Source organism: Myotis davidii, unplaced genomic scaffold (assembly GCF_000327345.1).
Source record: "Myotis davidii unplaced genomic scaffold, ASM32734v1 scaffold46, whole genome shotgun sequence".
NCBI classification, from domain to species: domain Eukaryota; kingdom Metazoa; phylum Chordata; class Mammalia; order Chiroptera; family Vespertilionidae; genus Myotis; species Myotis davidii.
The window spans coordinates 4,529,859-4,544,702 of NW_006383006.1; the positions used below are offsets into that span (position 1 = coordinate 4,529,859).

Here is a 14,844-nt window from a genome sequence, read left to right on the forward strand (position 1 = left end):
GGAGGGCGCGGGCCGGTCTGAGGGCCCCCCCCTCCCCCCGAGTCCACAATTTTTTGTGCCCCGGGCCTCTAGTCCTATATAATAAAACCCTAATATGCAAATCAACCAAACGGTGGAACTACTGGTCGCTATGAACTGACCACCAGGGGGAGCATCACTCAGCCAGAAGCCAGGCTCATGGCTGGTGAGTGCAGTGCCGTGGCAGCACTAAGGAGCAGCGAGCCGAGTGGGAGGGAGCAGCAAGCAGGCAGGCAGTAAGGAGCAATGGGTCCCGGACTATGAGAGGGCACAGGCCAGGATGAGGACCACCCCCCAACCCAATTCCCAGTGTATGAATTTCATGCACCGGGCCTCTAGTTAATAAATATTACAAGAATAAACTGTTTCACATACTCACAACTGTAAACCTACTTTTGCCTCACCCTGTATGTAGTGAAGAAAACCTAAAACAGAGACTGTTAGGAAGATGTTTTCTTTTTCTTTTGTGTGTTAATCCTCACCAGAGGATATTTTTCCATTAATTTATTTTTAGAGAAAGTGGAAGGGAGGGGAAGAGACAGAAAGAAAAAAACACCGTGTGAGACACATTGATTGGTTACCTCCAGCACATGCCCCAACCGGGACCAGAGAAAGAACCTGCAACACAGGTACATGCCCTTGACCAGGAATTGAACCCACAACCCTTTGGGGTGCACAAACTGACTGTAACTGCTGAGCAATACCAGCCAGGGCAAGATATTTTCTTAATAAATAAAAAGAGATTTAAAAAATGAGATTTGTAGTTTGACTTTCACTGGGCAGCAATAATATAATGATATAAGGAGGGTTAGTACCACACAACCTGTGACAAACTGACCTTCCTGGCACTCAGCCAAAAGACAGGAAGGAACATGGGGTTGGAAGTGGTTGCTCTGGATTTAGGTAACATTGAGGCACTGAGTAGTTTGAGCATCCTGGAGGCAACACACACACACACACACACAAAGGAACTTCAAGTCTTCAGGGAGGGTATCTCTAGTGGGCAAGGGAGGTCTCAAGGGTCAGACACTGCAGCTCAGTTACTCTGAAAGGAATTTACAAGTGAAACAAAAATACTTTGAGGTAAGTAGGGTTCAAGAAGAACAGCTGGGTTAGTGATAAACTATACCGGGATTAGGGTTTAAAAGAATTGGAATAAAGGAGACATATGTAATACTTTCAACAATAAAGAAGTAAAAATAAAAAAGAAGAACTGGAATACAGCCTAAGCCCTTAACTGAAATTGTTTCCTTATGAATAAAGTAGGAATGACAATACCACCTTGACCATCTATCGGGGTAGTGTGAGACTCAAAGAAGATAGAATAAAAGAAGTTTAGAACACACCATTAAGTTTATATACATGCAGGGTACTATTTTATGATCTGGAATACAAGAAACCAGATGACCTCTATGAACTATTAGTTTTTTAGAGTTGTAAGATTCTATATTAACTGAGTGTTATACTAAGTCAAAGCAATCTTTAAAAGGGTTCTGTAGTTATTATCTAGATATTGACAGTGGCCAGCAATGAAGTGTGTGAGAAGGGCATGGTTTCTGACTTAGGTGTTTTTTGCCCCCCAGAAAATAGAATAGGGCCGGTGGAGTTGAAGAATAAATACAATTTAATGTCAGCCCACAGAACATGAAGAATAGCTTAGCTTTCTTTTCTATGTAATTAATCAGACAAAATACAAAAGACACTACTGTATTTTATAATAAGGCAATCACATATATTTAACTGGAAAACATAGAGAATCACTATACTCAATCACAAAAACTTAAAGTCTGGTATCGAGACAAAAACAAAAGTGAAACAGATGTAATACAAAAATATGTAGCGTCCCCCACACCAAAAAACATTTATGTAGCACTGGCTGGTGTGTAACAGTGGTTAGTCCAATTGGTGTGGCTCAGTGGTTGAGCATCAAGCTATGAACCAGGAGATCACAGTTCGATTCCTCAGTCAGGGCACAGGCCCGGGTTGCAGGCTTGATCCCCAGTGTGGGCGGAGAGAAGGCTGCCCATCACTGGTTCTATCTCATCACTGATGTTTCTCTCTCTCTCTCTCCCTTCCTCTCTGAAATCAATAAAAATATGTTTTAAAAAAACAAAACAGTAGTTAGATTGTTGGCCCACGCACCAGAGTCGTGGGCTCAATTCCCAGTCAAGGGCACATACCTGGGTTGCAGGTTAGATCCTGGGCCCCAATTGGGGTGCGTGTGGAAGACAATCAATAAATGTGTCTCCCTCACATCAATCTCTGTCTCTCTCTCGTCTCTCCCCCTCCCTTCCACTCTCTCTAAAAATCAATGGGAAAAATATCCTCTAGTGAGGATTAACAACAACAAAAAAGTAAAATATAATCAGTACTCCATTCAACTGTTTGGTAGGAAGTGTCAGAATTTGTTGTACACAAGTCTGAGCAAGTGGTCTATGAAAATCACTTTATTTTTCCAAATTCTTGTGATGAGATTTTTTAATCCTCACCTGAGGATTTTATAGAGTGGAAGGGAGGATGGAGGAAGGAGAGAGGGAGAGGGAGAGGGTGAGGGAGAGGGAGAAAGAGAGAGAGAGAGAGAGAGAGAGAGGTCAATGTGAGAGAAACACATTGATTGGTTATTTCACACATATACCCTGAGCAGCGCCAGGTATAGAACATGCAACCGAGGTACATGTCCTTGATTGGGAATCCAACCCACTACCTTTTGGTGCATGGGCTGATGCTTTAACCACTGAGCTACACTGGCCAGGGCTATGCTGAGCTTTTAATGGTATCAAGATAAATAAGGTGCTACTGTATGATAATCTAAATAGCCAAGAACTAAGAAGTATGTAAAAATAAGGCTTGTAAGCAATCCAAATAATTGTTGCTAAATTCAAGTACTAAAGAAGAGTATTCCAACCTAAACTCTATGGGGTCCCCTGGTTTCCTGACCACAGAGCAGATCAGATGCAGGAAGTTGGAAGTAGAGCAGATTACCAAAAGATGAGAACAAGTGGCCACTTCTTACCTACAGTAATGGAGAGAAAGAAAAGGTATAAAAAGCAGTACCACACAGCTCAACATTTTGGAAGTCATTATTTCATGGTACAAGAACTGCCATTCATAATCATGACTAAATCAACAAGAAAAACAACTATATATAATAATATCAAAACCTTTTCAAATGTAGTGGGCTTTATATTCTAAACTTTCAAGAGTTTAGTTTCAGTATTAGGATAATTCATCTGTGTGGAACATCTTGTTCTGGAGAACTATGTGTATGCAAACTTTACTAAATCAATACATAGACATGAAAATAAATACTAGCTTAGCAGTGAAGGCCTTTATCAGAAGCACGTGCTAATTATGTATTATGTATCTCTTCGGTAAAGCGTAACAAAATACTCGTGCATATCTAGGCCAACTTCCAGGAAAAATTGTTACTAAATGAATATATAAGTAAAAGTTATCTTTTTCAAAATATTCTATTAATAAAAATATTAGAGTCAGCAAGTGATAACAGAGTGGGAATTAGGACTATAACTAGATTAAAGTGGGAGAACCCAAAAGGTCAGATGAAATAGGAGAAAAAGAGAAGCTTCAGAAAGAAATAGAAAATAATGGAATGGGGGGAAAGTAAGAAGAGACCAGAGTCTTTGGAGAGGCAAGTGGGTGAGTTTTGCAACCAGGAAGCTGACAGAAGTCTTGGGGAAGAAAAAAGAGGTATGACATGTGCCGAACTACAGGGCTGGGCCAGATGCGTTTATTGCTCAAAAATGTTGAAAACAAGACTATACATGAAGCTTTAAATAAAAAATTCTCAGGTAGAGGATATTAGAACATAATGCAGCTGTTTCCTCACTACGTCTAATGTAGTTATACTCAATTTTGAACAACAAAAAAGGTTTTCTTGGTATCCAATGTGATTTTTACCATGAACTAGTGAAAATCTAGGCTTTCTTCTTTTTAGCTGTAGCTGTATGTTTATCATCCACCATTTCTCTTTCTTTTTTTTTTTTAAATATATTTTATTGATTTTTCACAGAGAGGAACGGAGAGAGATAGAGAGGTAGAAACATCAATGAGAGAGAAACATCGATCAGCTGCCTCCTGCACACCTCCCACTGGGGATGTGCCCGCAACCCAGGTACATGCCCCTGACCGGAATCGAACCTGGGACCCTTCAGTCCGCAGGCCAACGCTCTATCCACTGAGCCAAACCGGTTTCGGCTCATCCACCATTTCTAAAAAGAACTCTGAACAACTTAATTTAGGACTCAATTCCTCTAAACAAATGTACTTTTTTGTTGTTTTTAAATCCCACCTCATGAGTGAGCTGTTGCTCTCTTCTTTCTAGCCTCATTATTTTTCTTCCCTGACACTTCTGTGGACTAAAGGATCCCGGGTTCGATTCCAGTCAAGGGCACATACCTGGTTGCGGGCTCGGTCCCCAGTGGGGGGCGTGCAGGAGGCAGCCAATCAATGATTCTCTCTCAGCATCGATGTTTCTATCTCTCTCTCCCTCTCCCTTCCTCTCTGAAATCAATAAAGATATCTTAAAAAAATTCTATGCAATATTAAAAAAAGAGAAGTGACAGCACCAAAGTACCACAGTACAGCATTATGGCTTACTACTGAGGTGTGCGTTCCAATTTTCCAGGCTTAGTCAAAGTAAACCTTACAGAAAGATTCCCATGTGCCCCAAATTCTCGCTGAGAATAATGCATTCACCAAAAATAATACATAAATATATTCACTTTCATTAAACTTAGGTCCCCCTGCCCCTGGGTGAAGATAATATAACACCTACTATTCTCTCCCTAATTGAACCTTATAGTTAATGTCCAAAGCACCCATTTTTTTTCTGGATAGGAAACTTTCATAACTTTCAGCTAGATATCTTCTTTTCCTATAATCAGTGCATGTCTCTCCCTATAACAAACCACCCATTAACCATCTCAGTTGTTCTTTTTTATTATTATTATTATTATTAAGGTATTACAAATGTGTCCTCAGCCTCCCCATCATCTCAGTTGTTCTTGACCAGTTTTCTGCACTATCAAATCTGAAGGGACCAATATACTTTTTCTACCTGTATTCACTGTTCACTAATGATAATAAACAATAAGGGTTGGGAGGTGTATCTGAACAAATTAGAGTAATGTATGGTACAAGTAGGCTCCATCTGACTGGTACTTGCTTTAACAACCAAATTTCTGTAAATAATCCTATATAATAAAAGGCTAATATGCAAATTGACCATCCAGTGGACCAACCGGCTGCTATGATGCACACTGACCACCAGGGGGCAGGTGCTCAATGCAGGAGCTGCCCCCTGGTGGTCAGTGCATTCACAGAATATTTATGCTTGAATCTTATGGTCTGTTTGCTCCACCCTGTTGTGCAGCTGTGGTGGCAGGAGCCTTTCCCATTTCCGTGTCAGCACTAAGGATGTCCAACTGATGGCTATCAATCTATCTTTCATTTACTGATATATGTTAGAAATAGCCATCAGTCGGATATCCCTCGAAGGCTCCTGGACTGCAAGAGGGTGCAGGCTGTGCTGAGGGACACCTCCAAGTGCATGAATTTCGTGTACTGGGCTGCTAGTAAGAATATAAAAGCCATAGCAGAAATGAGACAACATAGCAAATTACCTCATTATACAGTTTTTACCTACAAAAAGACATGAATATCATTATGAGAGAGAAAAAATGGCAGGAGCTGCTGTCTCAAACTTTATATTCTAAGGATCTCTCAGAAGTTCCCTACCCAACCCAAAATTGGGTAGCCATCTCCTTCCTCCATCTTCCCTTCCACTCTATAAAATATCCTCACAGTAATACCACTGAGTTCTCTGGTGGTTGGCAGGACTCAAAAAATTTGCTTTCTCAATCTTTTTGGATAGTTTGCTGAATTGTCCAAAGTAATAAAATATGCACCCTAACTTTGAAGTGCTCAGCTAGCAGTCTGGGTGAAAGAGTAATAATACATACTGAAGGCGCCTTTCAGAATGGCCATGATACTGAGGCCGCTATTCCCAGTGGGGCTGGGGGAAAGGAGATTGGAGTAGAGCTGCAAGAAGCTTGTGGCCCTGGGGAACTGGGACCTGACGGCAACAGCAGGAGGTAAGAACCTTGTAGGGGGAAAGTAACTCAAAGTCTCATTGCCCACTGGGCAGAGTGCAACTTGCCTGTCAGCTTTTTCTCCAGGAAGTGCATAAACAGTTGGGTAGGATTCTAAGGTGAGGATTTTTAGATATGGTTAAGTAGCTGCAAGGAACCTTAAGCTGTGAAGGTCTTTATGGACTCTGGATGTACTCTAGCACAAGTTTTGGGTTTCTCTGCCGTCCTGACACAGCAGCTAAAAAGTATGAAGGGAATCCCTATAAGTAACTGCATATTTAGGACTCAAATATGAAGAATGAAATACTTCATTCACAGAATATTTATGCTTGAATCTTATGGTGCAAAAACCATAAACATGTAAATAGGATATTCTAGATATACCACAGATTCAAACTTCATAGAATATTGACAGGTGAGGGAAGGAAACCCACAACAGCTGACTTCTGAAACATGGAAAATAAAAGTAGCTGATATAGGAACAGTGGGAAAAGGAAATTATTCAAGATTTTCCTGTATTGTCTATGCATTTAAAAAAATAAAATGGGCTAGCTGGTGTTGCTCAGTGGTTGAGTGTAGCCCCATGAAACAGGGGGATTCCAGTCTAGGCACATTCCAGGTTATAGGCTCAATCTCCAGGAGGGGTGTGCAGGAAGCAGATGATCTATGTTTCTATCTATCCCTTAACTTTCCGCTCTCTAAAACACACACACACACACACACACACACACACACACACACGGCCAGATTATTATGACCACCTGACATTTGTAGGCAAATTAGCTATAATTTCGCGCTGAAGTTGCTAGGGGGCCAGACCATTATAAATAGGGAAGCAGGAGAAACCAAGATGGCGGCATAGGTAAACACCGGAAATTGCTGCCTCACACAACCACTTCAAAAATACAACTAAAAGACAAAATGGACACCATTCAGAAACACAGGAAGGCTGGCTGAGTGGAAATCTTACAACTAGAAGGAAAGAGAAAAGCATACCGAGACTCAGAGGAGGTGCAGAAGTAAAGTGCAGAGGTATGGAAGCGCATGCAGAAAGGGCTGGCAACTGAGTACGCTGTTGTCTTTTTCAATCGAGAGGGAGACACAAGCTCCCGAAGCCCCCAACTCTAGTTCTGGGTAAGTCTCTGGGGACCAAGACTCATATGGGGGCTGCGGAACTCGAGGGTAGCTTTCTCTCAGAGGTGCTTCCAGCAATTACCGGGACACTAAGACCCCAGACTTCTTAGGGCAGGACTGAGGATCAGCCATAGCTGTTTGCTCCACCCTGTTGGTTCCCTGAGACCCCGCCCACCCAAGCTGTGTGCAGAGGCTTTTGCATATGAATGGGCTGGCCCTTTGAGATCTAAAATTACCTAACAAACTGCAGCTGGATCACAGAGACCCAGAACATCCAAAAGAAGGCCCAAGGCCCCACAGCAGCTTGCACTGCTTCACAGCTGGGCCTCATCTGGGCACCTCCAAATCCCAAACAAGGAAGGGAAATCTGCAGATCTCTCCATAGCTCCTGCTGGATAGCCTCAGGCAGAGGCTAAATTAGCACCTCCTTAGAGACCCAAGAGCCAGTGTACCCAGTCGTCAGAATGGGACCATCCAGATTACAACTCCTCAGATCCATAAGGGACACACTCAGGGGGCAGACTCAGTGAGCACCAAAGCCCCACTGAAGTAATTCTTGCCCCATAAGGGTGTCTCCAGCACAGAAGTTCTCCTACTGCATACACAGCTGATTCTCACTGCCAATTGGCATGGAGGTCAATTCCTCCCAGTGATACCTACAACAATCAAGGCTTAACTACAACAAGACTGTGCACACAGCCCACAAAGGGGTGGACCACGAGTGTCCACCTCAGGTAATTGGGGAGGCTGAGCCACTGGGCCCTATAGGACACCTAGCACACAAAGCCACTCTATCAATACAGGGAAGCAGACAAAATGCAGAGACAAAGAAACAGATCACAAATGACAGAAATGGAGAAAAGCAAACTACTGGATATAGAGTTCAAAACCACGGTTATAAGGTTTCCCAAGAATTTTCTAGAAACCGCCGATAAATTTAGTAAGACCCTCAATAAGTCTTGTGAGACCCTTGAGGATATGAAAAAGGACCATCTAGAAATTAAGCATACACTGAGTGAAATAAAGAATATTATACAGAGATTCAATAGCAGACTAGAGGATCGCAAGAATCAAGTCAAAGATTTGAAGTATGAAGAAGTAAAAAACACCCAACCGGAAAAGCAAAATGAAGAAAGAATCCAAAAATATGAAGACAGTGTAAGGAGCCTCTGGGACAACTTCAAGCGTACCAACATCTGAATTATAGGAGTGCCAGAAGAAGAGAGAGAGCAAGATATTGAAAACCTATTTGAAGAAATAATGACAGAAAACTTCCCCTACCTGGTGAAAGAAATAGACTTACAAGTCCAGGAAGCACAGAGAACCCCAAACAAAAGGAATCCAAAGAGGACCACACCAAGACACATCATCATTAAAATGCCAAGAGCAAAAGACAAAGAGAGAATCTTAAAAGCAGCAAGAGAAAGAAACTCAGTTACCTACGAGGGAGTACCCATACGAATGTCAGCTGATTTCTCAAAGGAAACTATGCAGGCCAGAAGGGAGTGGCAAGAAATATTCAAAGTGATCAATAGCAAGAAACTACAGCCACGATTACTTTACCCAGTAAAGCTATCATTCAGAATTGAAGGTCAGATAAAGAACTTCACAGATAAGAAAAAGCTAAAGGAGCTCATCACCACTAAACCAGTGTTATATGAAATGCTGAAAGATATTCTTTAAGAAGAGGAAGAAGAAGAAGAAAAAGGTAAAGATACAAATTATGAACAACAAATACATATCTATCAACCAATGAATCTAAAAATCAAGTGAATAAAAAATCTGATGAACAGAATAAAACTCGTGAATATAATAGAATCAGGGGCATAGAAAGGGAGTGAACTGACAATTCTCAGCGGAGGAAAGAGGTGTGGGGGATGCAGGAAGAGACTGGACGAAAATTGTACACCTATGGATGAGGACGGGGGTGCGGGATGTTAAGGGCAGAGGGTAGAGTGGGTGAAAGGGAGCTATAGGGGGAAAAAAGAGGAACTGTAATAATCTGAACAATAAAGATTTAGTAAATAAATAAATAAATAAATAAATAAATAAGGAAGCAGGTTGTTTACCACAACTGTAGAAGTGATTTTTTTTCTGAAGATATGGGTAAACAATGCAATTTAACAGCCTTTGGACGTGGGATATATACATATACCCTGAGTGGCCAGATTTTTATGACCGCCTGACGTTTGTAGGCAAATTAGCTGTACAGTGCATCGTACAGAATATGGAAGCCGAAGGCCTGTTCGAACACCTTTGCTGTCTGCAGTTGCCAAGATAAAACGTCTCCAATTCGCACAGGAACACAAAGATTGGACAGTCGAGCATTGGAAAAAAGTCATGTGGTCCGATGAATCACGTTTCCAGTTGCGTCATATAGATGGCAGAGTGAGAATTTGGCGGAAACAGCATGAAAGCATGCACCCCACATGCATGAGTACAACCCTTCAAGCTGGTGGGGGCAGTGTTATGGTTTGGGGCATGTTTTCCTGGCATAATTTGGGCCCTTTAATTCGTGTGGAACATCGTCTGAATAACACAACATACCTAAGTATCATTGCTGATCAGGTTCATTCTATCATGTTGATGGTGTATCCCAATGGAGATGGCTTCTTCCAACAAGACAAGGCACCATGCCACGGTGCTCGTATTGTGCAGGAGTGGTTTCAAGAACATGAGGGAGACTTTACCTTGCTTAGGTGGCCCCCACAATCACTAGATCTCTATCCAATTGGGTATTTATGAAATGAAGTTCAAAGAGCCATCAGGCAGCTGGTTCCACAACCATCAAATCTCACAGAAGTGGACAGTGCTATTCATCAGGCATGGTGTCAGATTCCTCGCATCACCTTTCAACATCTCGTGGAGTCAATGCCAAGAAGAATCATCGCAGTACTGAAGGCAAAAGGTGGCCCATCGAAGTACTGATGTGGTTGTCATAATAATCTGGCCACTCAGAGTGTGTGTGTGTGTGTATGTGTGTATGTGTATTTTTTTATTGTTGTTGTTGTTTTTAAACTACAAATTGTAGCTTCAAGGTGAACACATGGAGGAACTAGGAGGGTGGCATACCCAAAGTAGGCAGGGGTGAGTACAGGAGGCAACCAATTGATGTGTCTCTCCCACATTGATGTTTCTTTCTCTTTTTCTCTCTCCCTCTCTCCTTCCCATCACTCTCTGAAAGTAATGGGAAAAAATATCCTCAGGTGAGGATTAACACACAGAAAAGACAAAAGCCTGGCCAGAGTGGCTCAGTGGTTGAGCACTGACCCATGAACCAGGAGGTCATGGTTTGATTCCAGGTCAGGGAACGTGTCCAGGTTGCGGGCTCGATCCGCAGTAGGAGAGTGCAGGAGGCAGCCGATCAATGATTATCTCTCATCTTTGATGTTTCTATCTCTCACTCTCCCTTCCTCTCTGAAACCAATAAAATATATATTTAAAAAAAGAAATTTAAAAAAAAAGAAAGCTTCTTGTCTTGTGAAAGTATTTTCCACTAAAATACAGCATTCTCTATAGAAATTTCTTTTCTAACACAAAAGTGGAATTAAAAGATGAGGAAAATACCCACACAAAATAAAGGAGATGATGACTAACGTTGTGCCCTTTCTTCTGTGGAAGGACTGAAAACAAGACTAAAAAATGTCCACAAATGCCCTGTAGAGTCTCGCACTATAGGGAACGTGACAATTCGAGAGTTTTCCTTACAGTTTTCTTTCCTAAGAAGATCTTGTAGATCTTAAGTTGGAGGTCCCAGTTTAAGAAAAAGAGGCAATGCCCTGGCCGGTTTGGCTCAGTGAACTGAAGGGCTCTGGGTTTGATTCCGGTCAAGGGCACGTATCTCAGTTGCAAGCTTGATCCCAGCACCGGGTGGGGCACGTGTGGGAGGCCAATTGATTTGTCTCTCACATCCATGTTTCTCTCTCTCATCTCTCCCCCTCCCTTCCACTCTCTCTAAAAATCAATGGAAAAAATATCCTCGGGTGAAGATTAACAAAAATAAAATAAATAAACATGAAATTAAATCTATAGTTTAAAAGAAAAAGAGGCCATCAGAGTCACCAACACATGGACCCTTATATACCTGTCAGTTACAGTGGCCTATCCCCTCCACACCCACCTCATCATCACTGTCCGACGTCTCAGAGTCTGAGGAGGCTGCAGGCTGACTCACAGGTGGCTCCTTCTCCTCAGAGTCACTGCGCTTCCGCTTTGCCAGGGACAAGAGCTCCTAATAGGGCAGAAGTAATCACATGAGTCTTATTCAACAGCAAAGAAATATCCAAGAATAACAAATGCCCACCCTCTTATCACATGAACACACTGCTAGGATTCCTAAGTGCTAAAATAAATGTTTTCAAAATTGTCCCCTACCTTTTAATGGCAAAATATATGTCTGAAATGCAAAAGTGAATATAAAACTGACCTGAAGGCTACTTCCAAATTGTTACCATTTTCTTTATAAGCTACAAAAGTACAGATTCTCAGGTACTTATTTAAGAACCATGATTACAAAGGTAATTTGCTCACTGTTCTTAATGGTATAGCTAACTGATACTCTGAGCATCTTCTTACTGTAATTCATAGTAAAATTGGCATTTGTGGGCTGATTTGAATAAGCTGACAAACTATAAGTTTCTGAGGTCGTTTTTTAAAATTTTGAATGCATAAGCAAAAAAAAAAAAAAAAGAAGATTTTTTCCAGTGATAAATCCAGGGTCTGACAACAAGCCACCAATTGCCTGGCCACTATATCAGAACTCTAATTTGATAACCCCAATATTCTTATTCATTACCTCTGCCTTCTCCTCATGATTTAAGAGAGACTAGTGGGGGAAGGATGTGCCATTTAGTAAGGCTACAACCAGGTTTTGCTCTCTCACAGGGTTCCCCTCTGCTGCTACTTCTCCCCAACTCAGCCCAGACACTTAAAAATGCAACAAAAGAATACTTGCTTTAGTTTTTGTTCTCTGCTAATATCAATACCAGCCCACAATTACACTGTACTTACTAGATGCCTGGTACTTTTCTAACCATCTAACATTTAATCTTCACAACAACCTTAAGGTAACTATCATTATCATTCCCATTTTTTTTACCAACTATTTATTTATCTATTTGTTTATTTATTTATAATGTAATCATCCCCATTTAAAGATAAAAAGACCAAAGAGCAGGAGAGGTTAAGTAATTAACCCAAGGTAACACAGCTAGTACATGATAAGAGTCAGAATTCAAATCAGGGTTGATAGAATCCTAGCTCTTAATTCAGGCATGGTTTACTAGTCTAAAACCCTTTTCTCCCTTTTGCTAAAAAGAGAAAACTACAACTAATAAATACTAGTAGTATCATTCCTTGATGATAATGGTGTGATACAATTACAGGTCAAGTGCCAAGATAGATTTAAAAATAATAGACTGCTACAAAGTATGTTTTCTTCTTCCAGTTTCTTTCTATTTTAGGAGTATACCCTCCTTGGCCAGAATGAGAAAATGACCTTCTCAGATTAACAGCTGACATGCTCTCTTTCATACCAGTCATGAAATGTTACTCTTCTCATTTCATTAGAGGGAGCTAGCACACCAACTTCCTGAAAACGCTGAAGCTCATAAGAACACTCTACTTTTTCATACCAAAACGATGAACTCCTATTGACCAAATGCAAACCACAGCAATATTTGTGTTTATGGTATTTTAAAAAATTGAGGTGTAAGTGACTTACAGTACATTTTATCCTTTCTTAAGTGCAATTCTGAGTTTGACAAATAGTTTAAACACTGCCACAATTAAGGCATATGCTAGTACCATCATCATCCCAAATATTGGTATTCTTCATAAACTCCCCCCAAACCCCAGCAACCACAAAACTATTGTCTGTCCCTAAGTCTGCCTATCATAGAATATCATATAAATGAAATCATACAATATGTAGCCTTTGAATTGGGGTTATCAATTAGGGTTCTGATGTAGTGGCCAGCACATTGGTGGCTTGTTGTCAGACCCTGAATTAACCATTGAAAAGAAGCCATTGGGCTTCTCAGCATAATGCACTTGAGATTCATTCATGTTGCAGCATATATCAGTAGTTTACTCCTTTTTATTGTTAAGTAGTATTCTATTAAATGGATGTAGCACACTTTGTTTATCCATTTACCAGTTGAAAAACATTTGGGTTGTTTCCATTGTAGAGCAATTACATGCTCATGTACAGGTTTTTGTGTAAACATTAAGTTTTACTTTCACTTGGGTAAATACCTATGAATGGAATTGTTGAGTTGTACAGTATTTTGTGTCTGGTCTTAACTATTATCTTTTTTCCCCATATTACCTTAATGCAAATTTATAAACTTTTTACAGAGATTTCTGATAAGTAATCTCTTTCCTGACCTTTGAGGTTCACGAATGTACCAGAATTCTTTATAACAGGTTGATACCAAGGCATTAAAACAGGGATTTGGATACACTATCAATCAAATTCTTCTCTGAAACATTAACTATTACATGCAGTAGACAGCCATTAAAAGTTACCATAACTTAAAGTGTTAAGATGTTAGTGCTGTCTTTCTGTTAAAGACGTTCCACTCCATACTAAAACCTAACAAATGGTTCTCCTTCATCAACAGACAACTGCATCTGATAGGTATAGTCTCTCCTCGTATATATTAAATACTATATTAACAATAATATGGAGACAGCAAAGTCCTTCTTAACAGTGTGGAAGATACCCTTTCCACAAGTTGAGAATTGTACAGAAAGCTACTGGGGAAACTCATGGCAAGGCTACTTATTTATTTATTTAATATATTTTTATTGATTTCAGAGAGGCAGGGAGAGGGAGAGAGAGAGATACAAACATCAGTGATGAGAGATAATCATTGATCGGCTGCTTCCCGCACACCCCACACTGGTGATTGAGCCCGCAACCCAGGGTTGTGCCCTGAGCAGGAATAGAACCATGACATTTTGGTTCATAGGTCGATACCCAACCACTGAGCCACACCAGTTGGGCAAGGCTACTCTTTTTTAAAAAATATATTTTATTGATTTTTTACAGAGAGGAAGGGAGAGAAATAGAGAGCTAGAAACATCGATGAGAGAGAAACATCGACCAGCTGCCTCCTGCACATCCCCTACTGGGGATGTGCCCGCAACCAAGGTACATGCCCTTGACCGGAATTGAACCTGGGACCTTTCAGTCCGGAGGCCGACGCTCCATCCACTGAGCCAAACCGGCTTTGGCAAGGCTACTCTTTTTAGTTAAGTCCTTTATGTTCTACTGAGGGCTCATAGTACAGTTGAACAGAAAAGTGTGCAATGGAAAGGTCTTTCCAATAATGCATACATGAAGTGACCATCAGATTTGCTACCGCAGAGTTGACTTATCCAATGTCTGTGCTCAAAAAAAACCCAAACCAATGTAAAACCGATTCTTACACAGGAGGTAGGTCCATCTGAAGCTCTCTCTTGCCTGCCTGCTTCACTGTGCCACACTGATTGAGACAATGTTTCTGTGTGTCCAGTGGTTCTCTCTCACCATCATCACTGTATTTCATCTCACCCAGTAAAAATGTCCTTATTTATC

At 41.0% G+C, this 14,844-nt stretch overlaps 1 protein-coding gene across 2 annotated transcripts in view; it reads right to left on the reverse strand.

Moving 5' to 3' along the window:
* Positions 1-14,844, reverse strand: part of RTF1 (RTF1 homolog, Paf1/RNA polymerase II complex component) — a 64,265-nt gene that overhangs the window by 38,536 nt on the left and 10,885 nt on the right. Inside the window, exons 1-2 of one of the 2 annotated variants that reach the window (XM_006778072.2) lie at positions 11,383-11,470; positions 2,924-3,031 (exon numbers count right to left, since the gene is read on the reverse strand). Coding sequence is in view for 1 of the 2 variants with exons in the window: in XM_006778071.2 (XP_006778134.1) it covers positions 11,383-11,493 (111 nt within the window). In the remaining variant the exon portion in view is untranslated. Of the gene's footprint in view, positions 1-2,923; positions 3,032-11,382; positions 11,494-14,844 lie in introns of those variants that run through there. The other variant, XM_006778071.2, reaches the window with a different exon arrangement.